This window comes from Lethenteron reissneri, chromosome 61, assembly GCF_015708825.2.
Source record: "Lethenteron reissneri isolate LAM-NWPU_2019-01 chromosome 61, ASM1570882v1, whole genome shotgun sequence".
Lineage (NCBI taxonomy): Eukaryota > Metazoa > Chordata > Hyperoartia > Petromyzontiformes > Petromyzontidae > Lethenteron > Lethenteron reissneri.
Genome location: NC_083839.1, coordinates 6,094,850 through 6,114,140, shown reverse-complemented (window position 1 = coordinate 6,114,140; position 19,291 = coordinate 6,094,850). Strand labels below are relative to the sequence as shown.

The following is a 19,291-nucleotide window of genomic DNA, read 5'->3' as shown; positions in this document are numbered from 1 at the left end:
GAAACGTCGTGAGAATTTTTATTGTTTTATATTTTTATTATTTTATTATTTCCCTTCTACGTGACTTTACCAAAAGAACCAAGAATATGAATCCCTGCAGTCACGAAACCTTTAAATCAAAACGATAACAATGACAATGATAACGAAGACAACAATGACGATTACCACGATAAAGATAACAACGATGATGATGATTACGATAACGACGACAATGACAACAACTGTAACAATGATGATAATGATGATAACGATAATAATGATAATGACAATGATAACGATAACGACCAGAACGATGACAACGATGATAACGACGATAATGATGACAACGATAACGATAAGCGTTGTAGCGTCACGTTTCCCTATGCCGCCCAAACACCCTCGCGTGGCGCCGATCTCACAGCAAGTTGTCTCTTGCAGGAGCGTGGCCTGGGCAAGGCGTCGCTGTCAGCCCTTGGATCTGTCGGAGCCGCTATTGAGGTCGTCCTCATCTTGTATCCTTGCCCAGCAAAACCGCCACCACAGGGCTGCTCTGCCACTGTCACTGCCACCCCTTACCAAGTACCATGCCATGCTCAACAACGTCGTCAACAACAACACCAGCAGATGGGTGATGTTGGATCTGTATATTGTACAAAATCAGGCCTGCCTGCTGAGCGGTAGAGCGAACGGCTCGCGATCGGAATGTGGCGAGTTCAATTCCTGGTTATGGGTTGACTGAGCCCAACATCTATCCACGGCCAAAAAAAAGAGTACCACTTTGTGGGGAGATCAGAAGTAGTTGTGCAATGGATGGACTTTCCCCCTGCCATATGAATGTGGAATCTTCACCACTGGCTCAGGACTGTAAACAAATGGTCACTGCCTCAGTGCTCATTATTAGCAAAAAATCACTCGGACTCCATTGCTGGATGAAGGCCTCCCCGTAGTGTTCAGTGGTGGGGGTTGTTTTGACCATACTGCATCGCGCTGGTTGGCGCGGTACAGTGAAGAAGACGGAAGTGCAGGACCGGTCCGCGGTGTCGCTCGCCACTGATGTTAGCAGGCGGCTGGGGAACGAAATCGGGCCGCCGGTGTCGTAGCGCAGTACGCTAACCACTGTGCCACCACTCCGCCCCTCCCCCAGTAGTATCTTTATAGAAGGACCCTGGTGCAAAGTGTTCATGGCAAAAGTCGTGCACGCACGCGACCCCGCGACCCCGCGACCCCGCTAGGAACGTGTTTACAATTTAATGAGGAGAATTGTAAGATGTCAATCAAGTTCGCATAACTAGAATTCCGTTCTCCTGCTGTGAAGACACAGAAGTGCGATGGAATTGCAGTTATGCTGTTGAACTTCAACAGATCGGCTTAACTTAGAGTGGGTAGGCCTTCTTCATTGGCAACCTGGAGCCAGTTGTGGAAATTCCACATTCCATTGGCAGGAGCTGACCACTATTGGTGCGTGCGCCTACCAGGTACCGCCCCAGTCTTGTGCTGTCAAGGTGTTTGGGATCGCGGTGCCCTGTTGCTCCTTGACCGCCCCTACAGCTACCTGATGCTAAGCTCGGTGCTGGGATTCTACAGCCTGCCCACGTTCATGCCGCTCACTCCCAAGAGCCAGGACACTCCCATGACCAAGGTCTTCCTTCCCCTCCACCCTGCGTCCATCGTTGTCCACGTCAATTGTAATCCTCTCAGTTTTTGTATGGCCGATGAAGGGCGATGATGAGAGCTTTTTTTCTAAGTAATTTTGGTGCTTCGTTTCTCCGTCTTGAGAGTTGCTAGAATTGCAGATATACCCACCGACCCACGCGCCCACCCATTCACCCACTCACGAACTCATCCATCCACTCGCGAACTCACCCGTCCATTCACCCACCCACTTGCTCACCAACCCACCAAGTCAGAATTGGAAAAACAAATCCGGAGCAGCGAGCAGGCCGTAAAACAGCTTCTGGGGCCCCATTCCCCATCAGATAACCCTCCACAATGTTACCGCGAAAAGCAGCGCCTGCTGCTACTGCTGCTCATGTTGCTACTGCTGCTCCTGCTGCAACTGCTGCTACTGCTGCTACTGCTGCTCCTGCTGTGTATGCTGCTCATGCTGTGTATGCTGATCCTGCTGCTCCTGCTGTGTATGCTGTGTATGCTGTGTATGCTGCTCATGCTGTGTATGCTGCTCCTGCTGTGTATGCTGTGTATGTTGTGTATGCTGTGTATGCTGCTCATGCTGTGTATGCTGTGTATGCTGCTCCTGCTGTGTATGCTGCTCATGCTGTGTATGCTGCTCATGCTGTGTATGCTGCTCCTGCTATGTATGCTGTGTATGCTGTGTATGCTGCTCATGCTGTGTATGCTGCTCCTGCTGTGTATGCTGTGTATGCTGTGTATGCTGCTCATGCTGTGTATGCTGATCCTGCTGCTCCTGCTGTGTATGCTGTGTATGCTGTGTATGCTGCTCATGCTGTGTATGCTGCTCCTGCTGTGTATGCTGTGTATGCTGCTCATGCTGTGTATGCTGCTCCTGCTGTGTATGCTGTGTATGCTGTGTATGCTGCTCATGCTGTGTATGCTGATCCTGCTGCTCCTGCTGTGTATGCTGTGTATGCTGTGTATGCTGCTCATGCTGTGTATGCTGCTCCTGCTGTGTATGCTGTGTATGCTGTGTATGCTGCTCATGCTGCGTATGCTGTTCCCGCTGCTATTGCTGATCCTGCTGCTCCTGCTGCTCCTGCTTTTCCTGCTGCTCCTGCTTCTCCTGCTGCTACTGCTGCTACTACTGCTGCTGCTACTACTGCTGCTCCTGCTGCGCCTGCTGTGTATGCTGCTCATGCTGCTACTGCTGCTGCTACTACTGCTCCTACTGCTGCTCCTACTGCTGCTCCTACTGCTGCTCCTGCTGTGCCTGCTGCCGCCCTGCACGGTTGACGTGAGGCCATGTGTGTCCACACACCGCTTGTATAACACCCCCACCGGTGCTGTTGGCGTCCACAGATTATCGGGAACTGCGTTTCTCTGCTCATTCTCAGCTCCGCACTGCCCGTGCTGTCCCGCACACTGGGTGAGTAACCGCGGGCCGCTGGTCGACCGATGGGAGCCGTATACAACAACCGCCATTCGCCACTAAGTGGCGGTGACATCACCACGACGCTTGTGCCAGGCTATGTGGATGTTGAGGCCACGTGAAGTGTCGAACGCCCGCTGGCAGGAGGTCACGGGGCAGACCCAGGTGCCACTTGGTCCAGACTGTTATTATGATGTCATGTAGGACAGTCTGTGCACAAACCCCACCCTCCCTCAGCATTTCGCTCATTTCTGCCCAGTGTCTCTCCTGATCTCAGACTCTGGATCGCCTTCAGTACTTCCTCAACAGATGGCACCTCAGCCAGCCACTCACAAGGGGTGATTTCCTCTTCCAATATTTGCAGCACCGCAGCTTCAGCAGGGTCATCCCCACTTTGTTCCATGATGTTTTCCAGGCTGAGGGATTTCCCCTCCCCCAGGACCTCACAGAAATGCTCAGCAAATCTGCGAACTTGTTCCTGGGGGTCAGAGATTGGATCACCGTTCTTTCTCCTAATGATGGTAATAGGTGTGGTACTGCAGGTTACTTTTTGATGGAGTTAAAGAGCGATTTGTGATCGCAAGCCATTGAGGCGGACTCCATCTCCTCAGCAACCCGTGACCACCACCCATCCTTGCAGCGCCTCATGGCTCTCCGAACCTCCGAGCGAAGGCTGCGGTAGGCCTCCTCATTGTCTGACGTGGGATGTTGTCGACGATGAGAGTGGGCCTGTCGCTTTGTCTCAGCCAGTCTGAACACCTCCTCCGTCAGCCAGGGTCTCTGGGGAGGTCTCGACCGTGTACCCAAAGCAGTCATTGCAGCTGCATGAGCCACAGTCCTAAACCTCGCCCATTTCCCCTCGACATCAGGAGGAGTGGGGGACGATGCCAACCCCAGCCGCAAGCTGTGATGAAATTCTCGCTTGTAACTTTCATCAGCTAGCTGAGACCATGCCACTATGGGTTTGAATGGGGTCCTGGGTGTACACCCACCACCGGAGTGGAAGAATGACAGGCGCATCTTACAGATGACAAGTCGATGGTCAGTGGACAGATCAGCTCCATCGTAGGTCCTGGTGTCAAGGACACAGACACAACAATGAGCGGAGCACCGGGCGGCTTAAATACAGCAAGTTGGCACAGTAGGGTGCACAGGTGGTGCATCGGCCAATCATCTCAATTAGTCAACCCATGGCACCTAGGTCTGTCCTGTGACCTCCTGCCAGCGGGTGTTCGACACTTCACGAGGCCTTAAAGTAAAAATAGCCTGGCACAAGTGCCGTGATGACGTCACCATCACTTAGTGGCGAATGGCAATTGTCGTCGATATATAGACGGATACATGGGGAGCGGTAGTGTAGTGGTTAGCGTGCTGCGCTACGATCCCGGCGTCTCGAGTTCGATTCCCGCTCACAGCCACCAATACCAGCGACGGATTATCTGAATCGGTCTCGGGCCCTCCCCGAGATTGACTCAAATGAGTACCGGGGTGCAAACATCGCCACTCGGGAGGCAAAGCCGGCCAGGCGTGGTGCTGGCCACCCACCCCCTCGTGTGTTGTGCCGCCCTTCATAGGTGCTACTCGCTAACAGCGCTTGTCCCAACAGTCTGTTACAGGCTACACAGCAGATATTTGTCTATATAGATACAACTGTATTAACAGAAAAATGACATTGTTTCCTTGAAAACCAAATTCATCCCATGTTACAGTTTGTTAAAAACACATTCAAGTGACTTCCTACTCAAATGAGCATTCAAGGCAGTGCCCATCTCCCGTTTACAGCCCTGCAGAGCCATTGGTGGAAATTCCACGTTTCTGAGGCGGGTGGCCAACACTTCCATAGGACAACTCACTGTTGACTTCTGCACAAAGTGGCACTCGTATTAATGACACCTCCAGGGTTCCGGTGTTCTGGCATTCCGGTGTTTCGGTGCCATGCGCATTTCCGGTGGCGTTCCGACGCCGCCGGCATTGCGGGCACGGCCGCGTCCACCACTGTCGCGGGAACGTGCGAGGGAGCACGTTTTTTTGTTTCTCTCTCTCCTGTTTGTGCAGGAATCACCAACTTTGACCTGCTCGGAGATTACGGTCGCTTCAATTGGCTGGGGAACTTCTACATAGTACTGCTCTACAACCTCTTGTTCGCCGGGCTCACGACGCTCTGCCTTGTCACCAAGTTCACGGCCGCCGTGCGCCAGGAGCTCTTCAAGGCACTGGGTAACGGATATTTATATTTAAAACAATTATTAAATGTTATTTGAATATTTTTTTTCTCATAGTATACATGTTGTTTGTATCTTAAACTGTAATTCTTCATGATCTTATTGTGTAGTTGTAATGTCAGGTTACAACCACGTCGTCTGTGCTGCTGTGCAGTCACCTGGGTGAAAAGTGGGCGCTTAGCTTTGCCCAATCCTGGCCAGTTGACTCAAAATCTTAATAAAAAAACCAAGTGGCTAACTTCTTCACACACATTGAGTCTGCCTTCCTGCTCCTCTCATTCTTCTCCTGGTCCGCTGTCTCCAAGTCTTCTCCAAAGTCCTTCACATCGCTGCTGCTCCTGGTGTCTCCCTCCTTCTCTTGTCTTCCCCGTGTTTTTCTTTCCTCCTCTTACTCTCTCTGACATTCTCCCCACTCATGTCGGCTCTCCCTTCCCAGTCCTCTCTCTCACCACTCACTGCTGTCTTGAGTTATCATCTCCACGTCCATACCACAGCCTGTCACATCCTGGTCCACCGCTGTGAGACCGCCTCTAACTACGCCTGACTCTCGGCCTCCGCCCGGTTGCATCGCGCTCATTCAGACACGCTTTTGCGGCCGTTTGGAATGTTCTTCCGATATTAGGAAGTCACTGGAGCTATGCATTTTTAAATCATCTAGATAAAAAACTAATTTCTTTAGAAGTGATTTTTGTGTTTTGTTTGTTTTCTTTCCCCTCGCACTTCATCTCCATATGGGTCGAATTAATAGCGTCATACGGGTCTTCCTCTTCAACACAGTCGGAATCTTTCTGTCGCACGTCATCGCGTCACCCCACAATATAGGCAGCAAATTACATTATTCGTGTAAGTAAAAAGTGGGGGAAATCACTCCCCCAACACGATGTACCGAGCAAATTCGGCTAATTATCACAAGGGGACCGCGAGTTGACCAGCGGTAATGCACACCGTGGCGGTGATTAGCTACGTACGTGCATCGTGGAACCCTTCATCCACTGCTGGATGAAGGCACTTTTGCCCAGAAAGTTTGCGTCGACAACTCGCGGGGGATCTTTGTCCATGTTTTCGTCTTTTGCCTTCCAGGTCTGGACAGGCTGCCCATCACGGCCTCAGACGGGTCAGGCCAGAGGCATTCCACCAACGGGCACAGCAAGCAACTGTGAACTCGGAACCGCGGTGAACTCGGAACCACTCACGGGGCAGCTGCCCCCCCGGGCGCCCCTATCGTTACCTCGCCTGCCCTGTAGCGGAGCGCGAGAGGCGAGCAAAGTGCGCCGTCGCGGTCGTGCCGCAAGCGCCCGGGATGGGAACGAATCGGCCCGGCGGCACTTTTCTTCGCGGACGGTATAAGAGCGTTGGTGACGCCGCGGCCGACTGCCTCGATTTTCCCGAAGGTGATGCCGCTCTGAAAACTCGGCAAGGTAAAATTCGCCAAGTGCCGTGGTTTTTAGCGGAGCGGCAGCTGCGTCAACTTCTGGGGCTGCGTCACGCGTGGCACACATGCACGTTGCATGCGTGTCATACGTGCGTGCTGCATGCGTGTCCTGCGTGTGTGCTGCGTGTATGTCACGTGTGCGTATCAAGCGTACCTGTTACACGTGTGTGCGTGGCGTGCGTTGTGTCGCACGTTCTGGAGAGGGTTTTCATCGTCTATGTAGTTGCAGTTTTCAGACTTAAAAAGCTTGACTCGTAACTTCAGAAAAGAAATGTTTACACGTCTTTGCCTTTACGCTAGCGTGAGTCTCAGAAATTAGTCGCGCTCAGAAAGATGAGCGTCCTTTTGTGTGAAAAATTGTCGCCGTCCTTGGTGTGTTTTTTTTTTACGTTTCCTTTCAAGCGTTCGCACAAGAAACGTGCGCCCGTTAAACTGGAATTGAAACGCGATCAAACAAGTTGTTGACTTTTATAATCCGACGAATCCAGTTCGTGAAGCGGCGGTGTGGACAGACGCGCACGCGCCTTTGCCCGGCGTGGAACAAATACATTCCTGTTTCATTGACTCTCTGTCAAGGAATTTCAAAATCGGGCAAAATAAAATCCCTTCGTTGGCCTTTAGGAACCGCGAGCGCCACCGGCTCGCACGAGTCATGGCCCATGTACTCATCTCCGTCAGCAGCCCTGAGCCAGTGCAATAAATACCACGTTCCCACGGCGGGTAGGCTTGAGGTGTGAACAGCGTCCAGCCTTTCCACAGGAAAAAACAACCCCCGCATTGTCAACCGCAAAGGGACGACAATCGGTGGACCACTCACCAGGATTTTGACCTCGTGACCAGGCCCTGACCTTCACGTTGCGGGTGCAGAGGTCTGCCACTGCGCCGGCACGGAGGATTTTCTTAACGCGGTGACGTCTCTACGTGAATCCATCCACGCACTCATTCGGTCATGCATTCGTTTATTCATTCGTAGTCTCGGCACATGAGCGGAGTAAAGCGGTGTGTGCTCACAGCACCCGGCAGGTGCCGCGATGCCGGTTGAGCGCACCTGACTGATGCCGGGCTTGCATATACAGTCACCACGTTTCCTGCGTACCGTATACAGTCACTGCGTTTCCTGCGTACCGTATACAGTCACCACGTTTCCTGCGTATCGTATACAGTACCCGCGTTCCCAACGTTCACACGTGCTCCGAATTCAGCGCGTGCGCCGCAGCTTTTGTGGACTTATATTGTTTTTTTTTGCTGTGAAATATATGATCTAAATATATGCAAAAAGCAATATTGAACATTTAAAAGAAAGCCAATTGAGGAATGCACAATTCAGCTCTCAACACCCGATCACGGGCCGTGCCGTTTTACAAACATTGGCGATTTTTATTCAACAGTTCCAACTCGCTCGCAATTTTATGCACGCCCCCAGCCCCCCTCCCTCCCCCATAAAAGGAAACCATAGGACACCCCGGACGCGGTGTATATCCACCCACGTCAATCGAAGGACGCACCACTGCGAGCACAGGTTTCCCTCCTCGCTGTGTGCGGCTGACCTATTTCTACCAAAAATTTGCTCTGCTATGCGGTGTGAATTCACTCTGCGTGCGGCAATGCGGTTGCACCTGGAGCACCATTGTGTGTGTGTACTGTACACGCTAATCGACAGGCAGCTGTCCCCTCGTGCGGTTTCGCTTAGCGCTCCCTTATTTGTTACCGCATAGAGTGAGGGAAACCGGCAGTTGGACACTGCGATGGGCACACGGGGGGACCCCGAGGAAGCTTCCCCCCACACTGGCGATCGTCCAGCCGGCATTTGTGAGCGGTGTGTCTGCCGCGCAACACCGTGGTTTAGTTTGTCAGCGTTCGTAAGAACCGGCCAGTTTAAATTTTTTTGTGTTTAAGTTCAGAAATGCGTCTTTGCTGTAGCAGTCGGCGGCTCCCTGCTTGGTCCCCACCCCGACCCCGCAGGCCCCGCCGTAAGCCACCCTCCCACCCCGCCCCTTGCTTCCCCATGCTGTCTGCTTCACTCGGCGCTTTTAAGAAGTGGTTCGTGCCGACGGATGATTCGCGAGCACGCAACGTGCCCCATGCGGCGGCGGTGGTCCATTTCGAAGAATTATTTAAAACGAACGAGTGATTGCCCTTCGTATTTGTTTAATGAAGGGCTGTTTTATTTCATGTTTACCTGAACTGTGGAATTTTATTATTGGAAATCTTTGATGCTCGGGATTCTTCAAATGCTCGCGAGGCTCCTCGTTGTGTCACCAGCGTCCTCCATGGCAAGAGGCAGGCGGAGTATTCGTTGGCTTCTGAAAGTGTGCACGATTTGTAGCGTGACCTCGTTTAAAGTGCGATGGGGAAGGAAACTCATAATGGGGGGCATGACGGGGCCAGTATTAAACAAACTTTGAATAAATGTTCTCACGTGGCAGAGCGAGTGGGGAGGTGCTGCCCTCTACCGCGAGTGTCGCTTGCAGAAGCGATGTCAGAGGTAGTTCCATCATATCCACTTCTGTGGGCCCGTTGTGCAACACGAAGGATCGCGCCGCTCAGCGAGTGATCAAAATAGATGATTCATCTCATTACGTGACGCCGATAGCACAAGCAGGGTAAAATTAGGGGGAAATTACAAATCAATAACATGCTTCAAACCATAACAAATTTTATATGGGTGGCAGTGTGCCATAGCACAATAGTAACATGAGTGCATCACAGCAGGGGCCTAGGTTCAGTTCTCAACACGGACACCCTTCTGCGTGGAGTTTGTAGGTTCTCTCTCCCCCCTGTTCCGCTTGGGACTCCTCCAGGTTCTCCGGTTTATGCTGAAGAATTATTCGCAAATATCTCGAGTGGGATTGCACACACAGCAGCAGCAGCATCGGCACCCCCTCCCCCGCACCCGCAGCGACAACTTGGTGGGACCCTTGAGACTTGGCAAGACTTCCCTGAGTAAATGAGCTTAATAAACAAATAATAACAACAGGAAGAAGGTGGCTGAGCCTTTAGTAGGTGGTGGGGGGGGGGGGGGTGCTCAGCCCCCCCATCCTTCAGGCCCTCCCACTACTGGGAGTGAGCGGTGGTCCACTGGTGATGGCATCTTGGGCTTTAAGTGACGATGATGATTGTCCTTGAAAACCGAACCATATCAGTCATGGAGGCTGCTTAATCATACTTCAACATGCTGGCTACTGCTGTTGTTTAGGAACCTTGATATATATCAAATACATATCTGAGACAATATGGAAAAACCACTTTGTGCATCAGTTGACCAAAATTAATTTCTCACAGAACCGGGACTAATTCTATCGACCCGGCGGGGATGATGGACAAAGTCGAAATCTGACCAGGAAATCAACTCAAAAACCGTTGAGGTTGTAATTAAAATATAATCTAAACTAAAAACTAAACTAAGTTTGTTTTACCAGGTAAAGCCCACTGGGCTACGTAGTTGTTTATCAGTAGCGGCCTGGCCACAATGATAGCTCAACGAAGTGGCTTATCACGTGGAAATGTATCGCACCCAAATACTCTAAATGTACGTCGATTCTAAATGTTGACAGAAAAACTGGAGAACCCGAATAAAAATCCACGCTCCCACAGGGAGAACATGCAAACTCCAAATATGCAGGCGTGGTGGTCAGGATCGAACCCACGACCTCCTTCATACCAGGTGAGGTAGTCAACATCTCGCCACCGTGCGAGTGGCACAAGCTGAGCATAAACTAGGCATTTTAACGTTACCCTGGTGTTGTATTTCTAGTTGCTTTTGTTGTTGTTACGCGATCTTTCTGTTCTGGTGTTCGGCCCCATTGATTTGCGCCTTGGGGTTCTGACGGCGGCACTGCCCGTCACCTCGCAGCGCCAGCTTTGTGGGTTCGTGTCTGGCCACAGCCGGGTCATAACGCCGCAGCCCCCATCGGACCGGTTTGAACTATTAAGTCAAAACCTCGAAAGCAGAGGTGAGGGGGAAGCCATCGTCGGCGTGACTTCATTTCACACGTGTCCCGGTAGCACCAGGCCTACCGGCTCCGCGGACGATATTTACCCGTCACTGCAAGCATCTTAGCGCCACCGACCGAGTACCATTGGGGGAGTGTACAATATTTTCGATCTAATTCCGTGCAAGTGAGTCTCTCCCTGTGCCTCCTTCGTGCCTGCTGGTCGTTGGTTGAGATGCAATTGATTCAGAGGATTTTGTGTTGTGCCCCCGGGTAAACTTTCTAACCTGCATTTATATAGAGTTTAAAGATAGTAACCCATGCTAGCTTCATCTTGGTAGCCCTAATCGGGTACTGGTGGGAAATGCTTTCGACGTGACAACACTGTGTTTACAAATGTACGCTGCCGCTGTAACCGATCCGTGTGTACGTGTGTGGTTGCCGCAAAAAGTTGTGTGAACGTTCTGTTTGAACCAGAGTAAGGAGAAGGTTCCCCGCCCCTGGTTTCCGAAAGCCGCCATTCGCGCACAAGACCTGAGGGTGAGTTGCGCACCTGATAAGGGTGTGACGACTGCAGCGCCGGGCTTGCGGGCGGTAGCGTTGACAGCGTCCCATCGGGGCGGAATGGTGCGTTCACGAGTTCTCTCCGCGGGGTTTCTCCGCGCGTTGTTTCGCATGACGTCCGACGTTTCGTTCCTCGTGCTGGGCGACCAGACGGCGCTGTAGAGTTCCACCGCGACAACCCCACTCGGTGTTTGGTTGCCGTCTGCCGAGGCGCGGCGTGACGTTGTCGATGTTTGGATAGCGGAGGCGGTGGATGGCCTGAGCTGTTGGTGAGTGTTAAGCCAGGGTCCACGCCCGAGCTATTCGGTTGTACGCAACCAAAGTTGCAACGTGTTGCGAGCAGCTGCTTAACCGGTTGCGAGCAGTAAAGGCTGACTCCACTTTAGAGCAACGATCTGCTCGGCAGAGATTGATCACGTGACACATTTGCGCACTGCGATGAGCCGTTTCTCCAGATGTTAAGTTGCACGGCGATTTCGAATCGAGAGCGAACTTGGTTGCACAACCCAATCGCCCCGGTGAGTGGAGCCAGCTTCAGGACCGCGGTTGCTCTGCCCGCTCTGTGTGTGCGCGTACACACGCACGTACGCGCGATGACGCGGAACCTCTGCTACCCCTACCCCCCTTCTGCCCCCTTTCCCGTCGCGGCGAAGGCCTTTATTGTGTAAGCTCGATCAGCAATAACGCGTCGTTGCGTGAACGACGCGGTCTCGTGCGTGTAGTGCACATGCCACTCGTGGCTGCGCTTGTGTCGGCAGCGCCAGGGACTTCGCGTTCCACTTTGGACACGGCCGTGGTGCGGTCCGGTGACAGCCCGTCGGCTGAAACACTGGTTCTTGACCTTCATGTCTGTTTGTTGAGTGTGCTTGTTTAACTTTTTCCTGCTCCCAAAAACCAAAATGAATAAAAATCGGAAGAACTTTTTGTAAATTCAACAGAACCCATCATTAACGTCAATAATATTTACTTGTGTACCCAGCAAAGCTACGCCGAGTTGCCAGGATTTATTTTTCACGAGGGTCGTACCAAATTGTTGTTTGGCCAGCGCCAGTGACGTTGCATGTATTTTTAGCTTTGGGAGGAAACCTGCACGGAAGAATCCCTGGCAGAACAGGGGAAGATCACGCAAACCTTGCACCCGACAGGAGGCGCGAGTCGGTCATCGAAGCCAGGCCGTGCTTTGCGGTGAGACACCGTGCCGTGTGGCAAGAGTAGCCGGTGAAACCGGGAAGTGAACCCCTACGATGAAAGCTGGAAGCCGCCGAGTGCACTGTGCTGGCTCACAGCTGGTTTCAGCGATCAGCCGGTGACCTATATCATACTTGCGTAACAAAGTCCAATAGAGTACCAGCATCGATCACCGTCACCACCGCCACCACCAGCACTACCACGGCACTGGACATTACACGGGAGTGCTCACAGGGTTAGATACCGTACGACCAACAGGGGAGTTGCCGTCACGTCCGCCGGCGCTCTCCAGGAGAGCTGGGACGAAACTCGTCCACTTGTGAATCGGCTCTCACACCTGCGCGGGAAATCCCTGGGGTCGTGGTAGTGGTGGCGTTCGCCGACCTCACCTGTTGAAGTGAGAGCACAAATCGGTTCGTGACAGCACTGCCGCGCTGCCAGCGGCGCTGCACAAGCACAAGAAACGAACCCCCCCCCCCCCAAAAGAGGGACAATAACGTAACAGGCGACGTTTCGGGCGATGGGCCTTCTATCGTAGCGTAGTAGAGACATCGTGGCGGTGTTAGTGACGGATGAACGTGTTGAGCTTTTGCAGGAGTGAAGATAGAATCGTCACACCGTCTCCGTCTCTCTCCGACCATCTCATCTCGTTTACTTTGGCTGTGAAAATCACTGCAAGAAGTTGCCACCAAGAGTGGACCGGGGCACCGCGCACGTTCAACCGGGGCATTGGTGCCCTGTCCAGCCGTCAACACCCCCCGGAGCAGCTCTGCCGGGGCGGTTTAAGTTGGCGGTCCTCGAGAAACATTGGTCCAACAAAGACTCATGGGCACCGCCAGGGGAGACGGATGCTAATAACGATTCTGTCGACGCATTTCAGCTGCACATCGCAACTCTGCGCGATAGCAAGGTCGCCTCCGAAGCTCTCGGTGAGGCAATTGTTGCTAAAAGAACCTACCGTGGTTTTCTTTTATCGAAAGAATATCTGTTTGGGGATCACACCCAATGTGACATGAAATGAGCACAGACTGGACTTAATAGGAACTGTGCCCTGTGCCTGGTGCACACTGCCCATGTTGAATGTTGCCCATGGTAGACATTGGGGGCCGTCCATAAATGACGTCACGCGATTTTGGACGATTTTTGAACCCCCCCCCTCCCTTCGTCACACGGCGTCACAAAAAGTCAGACCCCCCCTCAGATATGACGTCACAAAGCTGCCCCCCCCCCAAAAAAACATGCTTCAAATCGCTTTAAACTATTGTCATTGTAGTGCGTATTTAATGTGCCGCTGCACTCTGATGTTGTAGGAGAAAACATTAAAAAGTCTATTTAATTAAGTAGAACATGTTTATTTATTTAAAGTTGCGCATTTTGATGTGACGCCACATTTCTCACCCACCCCCCCCCTCGTCACACATCGTCACAAATGTCTGACCCCCCCCCCCCCAGGTGCGTGACGTCATTTATGGACGGCCCCTTGGTAGCGATTGCCACCCCAGGTGGTGTCGACCAATCCTCTCGACCATTATGAGGTGCAGAGTTGGCCCGCCTCCAGCACCGGCATCTCACGTTGAACATCGATTCTCATTGGCCAAGCACCACCTTAAACCTTGGTCACCGCATGCTTGGCAGGGCTGTCGAACACGATGGATTTGTTGTTGTTTGGTTGTTGTTGTTGGTTGTCTTTTCCCCGTGCGAATTTATCACAATTAAAAATAACCGTGAATTATGATTTTTGTTCACGTGTGCTGTCCGTTTGCGATCGTTGTGTAAACACTGTGACCTTGCTTCGTGTGCTCTTGTTGCCGTGTAAATACTGTTGGTGCATCTGTTGTTATTACAGTTTTATGATTCATTTTACAAGGCCGCTTGTGTTGATTCTCCGCACGCGTGCACCTGCACACAGCCCTCTGTAGGTCCACTGCCTGATGGTTAAATAGCCCCCCCCCCGCGCCGCGACCCACACACGCAATGTTGTGGATCATGGGGGCAGGGGGGCTTTTTGACCATACTTCATCATGCTAGTTGTGGGAGCATAGAAGTACATTAAAAACAGATGGGGACCGCTGTGAGCGGAGCTAATGGTGTGATGGATGAAGGAAGGTCCGGATACGTGATATCAGGAGCATTCTTGCCAGTCCATGCAGAAGTAGCAGTTGCTTGAGTGATCGGTGGGTTCTCGCCAAATTCATTTATTTCACCCATGACTAATGTGTCAGAGATTATCGCAACATTTCTCATTTATATATTTTTCCAATAACATTGAAAATTGTAAAAAAATTAAAATTAAAAACTTGTACAAATCTTTTTTTTTTTTACTAATTTTATAACATAAAATTCCGAGCAACAATTGTCCATCTTACCTTCCAGAATGTTTTTTGCATTGATCGCAGGTGAAATGAAGTGCCCAGGGTTTGTCTTGATCCCTGACAGGCATGCCGAAATATGCCTTGTAGGCCTCACACATCTTCGCAGATGCTTCCACAGAGTACTTTTTCGCTCTTGTCTTGATACATTGACCACAGACATCGCAAAATACGTCTGCCGGATGCTTGTAGCCTATTGATACATGTCATAAAAATGCAGATATGTATCTACTTAGGCAGCTGGAACTAAACTGAACTGGTGGGCTTAAGGCCCCTGTATTTATACTACTATTTACATTACTGGAGAGTTCTAAATGTTCAAGTTTACTCGGCACTGAATGTATCTGGAATGTTCTGGAATATAGGTAAATTTCTAAATATCACTGTTCTGGTCATAAAAGCAAAGTTTGTGGGGAATAATAGCCATTTTCTGTACTTTTGAGGCATAAGCAATTAGGAAAGAACACTACCCAGGAACAAAAAAAATTGTTACACTGTAATTATTGTCAACAATACTCACTAATAATAATTATCATTGCCACTTGTAACACGCCGCAGTCACAGTATCCACTCGCCCTCGAAGGGAGAGAACTACTCAAGAGGCGAGAGAACGAATCACGGGTGAGGCTGCAACTCCGTGGCGAGCTGGTGCCAATTTTCCAAAGCTCTGCGGTCCTTTACATATGGAAGGCGTTATCAGCCAATTGATGTGTTTTGTAAAGTGTTAGAGGAAACCCACGCGTGCGCAGGGGGAACACTCGATCCCAGTTTAACACGTAGGCTTTCGTGACCAATGTCATCCAGAATAAAGATGTTTTGGGTTAGATCGCGTAAATATATAAATGTGTCGTTGAACCTGCCACCACCACCCGAAAGCCAATTAATAAGGTTTGTCACGTAAACAGAACATGCCAATTCGTTACTAGTACAGCACACAATGCATTTAAGCAATACTTCAATTTGGGATTACCGTTGGTACGGTTATTTTAGTGTATACAATCGACAGGAAGTACAACAACAATGAGCTTTCATGATGTGCATGCATAATGTACGTTGATTAAAATAAATAACCCAGACGGCAATGGATAACCATAGTTATACACATACCAATGGATGACAGTATTGCCCAGGTCGATGTAGCTCTTAAGGGTTTGGGACACATCGCTGCAGACGTGACAAGATCTGAAATCACTGCAACCCTCAAAAGCGCTAAGATACCAGTCAGTAACATCAGTAAGGATGAGCGTTTTGAGTTATCTCAATTTAAAAAGAGGGATGATATCGTCATCCTCACAGCCGACAAGGGCAATGCCACGGTCATGGACAAAACCGTGTACAATAACAAAATTGAGGACCTACTTAATGATGGTAGCTACCCAAAATTTTAAAGAGATCCCACCAACAGCCTCGTTACAAAAACGAACAGTATCATCACTGATTCAGCTTCATTGATTGAACAGACCAAACGGTTTTCCTTAAAACCTTCTGCTGCTAGACCACCCAGATTATATGGCTTACCAACAATCCACAAAGAAGGTCTCCACCACTGGCTCACCCGCCTACAAACTGCCCGATAGTTGCCTGAGACCATGCAGCCATTCACTGGCAAGACCGCCTCTTCTTTTCTTAACTCCGCTCACCTGGTATCATCAATTAAAGACATCTCACTGTCCCCAGGTGATTTGCTCGTTAGTTTCAATGTAGTTTCTTTGTTCACCAAAGTTCCTGTGCCCGATACCATTGCGATCATTGAAGATTTGGTCCAACAAGGATTGAATGTACCGGCCCTGGTGAGACTGCCTCACCAATACATATTTCACCTGGAATGGGACATTCTACAAACTGAAGGCACCCCAATGGGTTCTCCGTTATCTCCGGTTGTAGCCAATATTGGCTCACGGAGCCCTCGCTGCTGTCTCCACGTTGCTGGGATTGCAGGCGGCCAAGCCCGGCCAAGATCTTGGCGGCAGCGTTCGTAGCAGGAGGCTGTCGCGCCCCGATTCTTTGGGTCTTTCGGTAAAGTCACGCAGATCGTTCACGAAAGTCACGAAAGCTTGAGGTCAAGATGTCTGTGGGCCCGTTGTGCAACACGAAGGATCGCGCCGCTCAGCGAGTGATCAAAATAGATGATTCATCTCATTACGTGACGCCGATAGCACAAGCAGGATAAAATTAGGGGGAAATTACAAATCAATAACATGCTTCAAACCATAACAAATTTTATATGGGTGGCAGTGTGCCATAGCACAATAGTAACATGAGTGCATCACAGCAGGGGCCTAGGTTCAGTTCTCAACACGGACACCCTTCTGCGTGGAGTTTGTAGGTTCTCTCTCCCCCCTGTTCCGCTTGGGACTCCTCCAGGTTCTCCGGTTTATGCTGAAGAATTATTCGCAAATATCTCGAGTGGGATTGCACACACCGCAGCAGCAGCATCGGCACCCCCTCCCCCGCACCCGCAGCGACAACTTGGTGGGACCCTTGAGACTTGGCAAGACTTCCCTGAGTAAATGAGCTTAATAAACAAATAATAACAACAGGAAGAAGGTGGCTGAGCCTTTAGTAGGTGGTGGGGGGGGGGGGGGGTGCTCAGCCCCCCCATCCTTCAGGCCCTCCCACTACTGGGAGTGAGCGGTGGTCCACTGGTGATGGCATCTTGGGCTTTAAGTGACGATGATGATTGTCCTTGAAAACCGAACCATATCAGTCATGGAGGCTGCTTAATCATACTTCAACATGCTGGCTACTGCTGTTGTTTAGGAACCTTGATATATATCAAATACATATCTGAGACAATATGGAAAAACCACTTTGTGCATCAGTTGACCAAAATTAATTTCTCACAGAACCGGGACTAATTCTATCGACCCGGCGGGGATGATGGACAAAGTCGAAATCTGACCAGGAAATCAACTCAAAAACCGTTGAGGTTGTAATTAAAATATAATCTAAACTAAAAACTAAACTAAGTTTGTTTTACCAGGTAAAGCCCACTGGGCTACGTAGTTGTTTATCAGTAGCGGCCTGGCCACAATGATAGCTCAACGAAGTGGCTTATCACGTGGAAATGTATCGCACCCAAATACTCTAAATGTACGTCGATTCTAAATGTTGACAGAAAAACTGGAGAACCCGAATAAAAATCCACGCTCCCACAGGGAGAACATGCAAACTCCAAATATGCAGGCGTGGTGGTCAGGATCGAACCCACGACCTCCTTCATACCAGGTGAGGTAGTCAACATCTCGCCACCGTGCGAGTGGCACAAGCTGAGCATAAACTAGGCATTTTAACGTTACCCTGGTGTTGTATTTCTAGTTGCTTTTGTTGTTGTTACGCGATCTTTCTGTTCTGGTGTTCGGCCCCATTGATTTGCGCCTTGGGGTTCTGACGGCGGCACTGCCCGTCACCTCGCAGCGCCAGCTTTGTGGGTTCGTGTCTGGCCACAGCCGGGTCATAACGCCGCAGCCCCCATCGGACCGGTTTGAACTATTAAGTCAAAACCTCGAAAGCAGAGGTGAGGGGGAAGCCATCGTCGGCGTGACTTCATTTCACACGTGTCCCGGTAGCACCAGGCCTACCGGCTCCGCGGACGATATTTACCCGTCACTGCAAGCATCTTAGCGCCACCGACCGAGTACCATTGGGGGAGTGTACAATATTTTCGATCTAATTCCGTGCAAGTGAGTCTCTCCCTGTGCCTCCTTCGTGCCTGCTGGTCGTTGGTTGAGATGCAATTGATTCAGAGGATTTTGTGTTGTGCCCCCGGGTAAACTTTCTAACCTGCATTTATATAGAGTTTAAAGATAGTAACCCATGCTAGCTTCATCTTGGTAGCCCTAATCGGGTACTGGTGGGAAATGCTTTCGACGTGACAACACTGTGTTTACAAATGTACGCTGCCGCTGTAACCGATCCGTGTGTACGTGTGTGGTTGCCGCAAAAAGTTGTGTGAACGTTCTGTTTGAACCAGAGTAAGGAGAAGGTTCCCCGCCCCTGGTTTCCGAAAGCCGCCATTCGCGCACAAGACCTGAGGGTGAGTTGCGCACCTGATAAGGGTGTGACGACTGCAGCGCCGGGCTTGCGGGCGGTAGCGTTGACAGCGTCCCATCGGGGCGGAATGGTGCGTTCACGAGTTCTCTCCGCGGGGTTTCTCCGCGCGTTGTTTCGCATGACGTCCGACGTTTCGTTCCTCGTGCTGGGCGACCAGACGGCGCTGTAGAGTTCCACCGCGACAACCCCACTCGGTGTTTGGTTGCCGTCTGCCGAGGCGCGGCGTGACGTTGTCGATGTTTGGATAGCGGAGGCGGTGGATGGCCTGAGCTGTTGGTGAGTGTTAAGCCAGGGTCCACGCCCGAGCTATTCGGTTGTACGCAACCAAAGTTGCAACGTGTTGCGAGCAGCTGCTTAACCGGTTGCGAGCAGTAAAGGCTGACTCCACTTTAGAGCAACGATCTGCTCGGCAGAGATTGATCACGTGACACATTTGCGCACTGCGATGAGCCGTTTCTCCAGATGTTAAGTTGCACGGCGATTTCGAA

General features: G+C 50.9%; 1 protein-coding gene across 1 annotated transcript in view; it reads left to right on the top strand.

Moving 5' to 3' along the window:
* Positions 1-14,269, top strand: part of LOC133358358 (protein LMBR1L-like) — a 50,270-nt gene extending 36,001 nt beyond the window's left edge. Inside the window, exons 13-17 of the mRNA XM_061576655.1 lie at positions 418-491; positions 1,528-1,618; positions 2,974-3,040; positions 5,099-5,260; positions 6,346-14,269. Coding sequence (XP_061432639.1) covers positions 418-491; positions 1,528-1,618; positions 2,974-3,040; positions 5,099-5,260; positions 6,346-6,425 — 474 coding nt within the window. The 3' untranslated portion in view covers positions 6,426-14,269. The remainder of the gene's footprint in view (positions 1-417; positions 492-1,527; positions 1,619-2,973; positions 3,041-5,098; positions 5,261-6,345) is intronic.
* Positions 14,270-19,291: the final 5,022 nt, after the last annotated feature.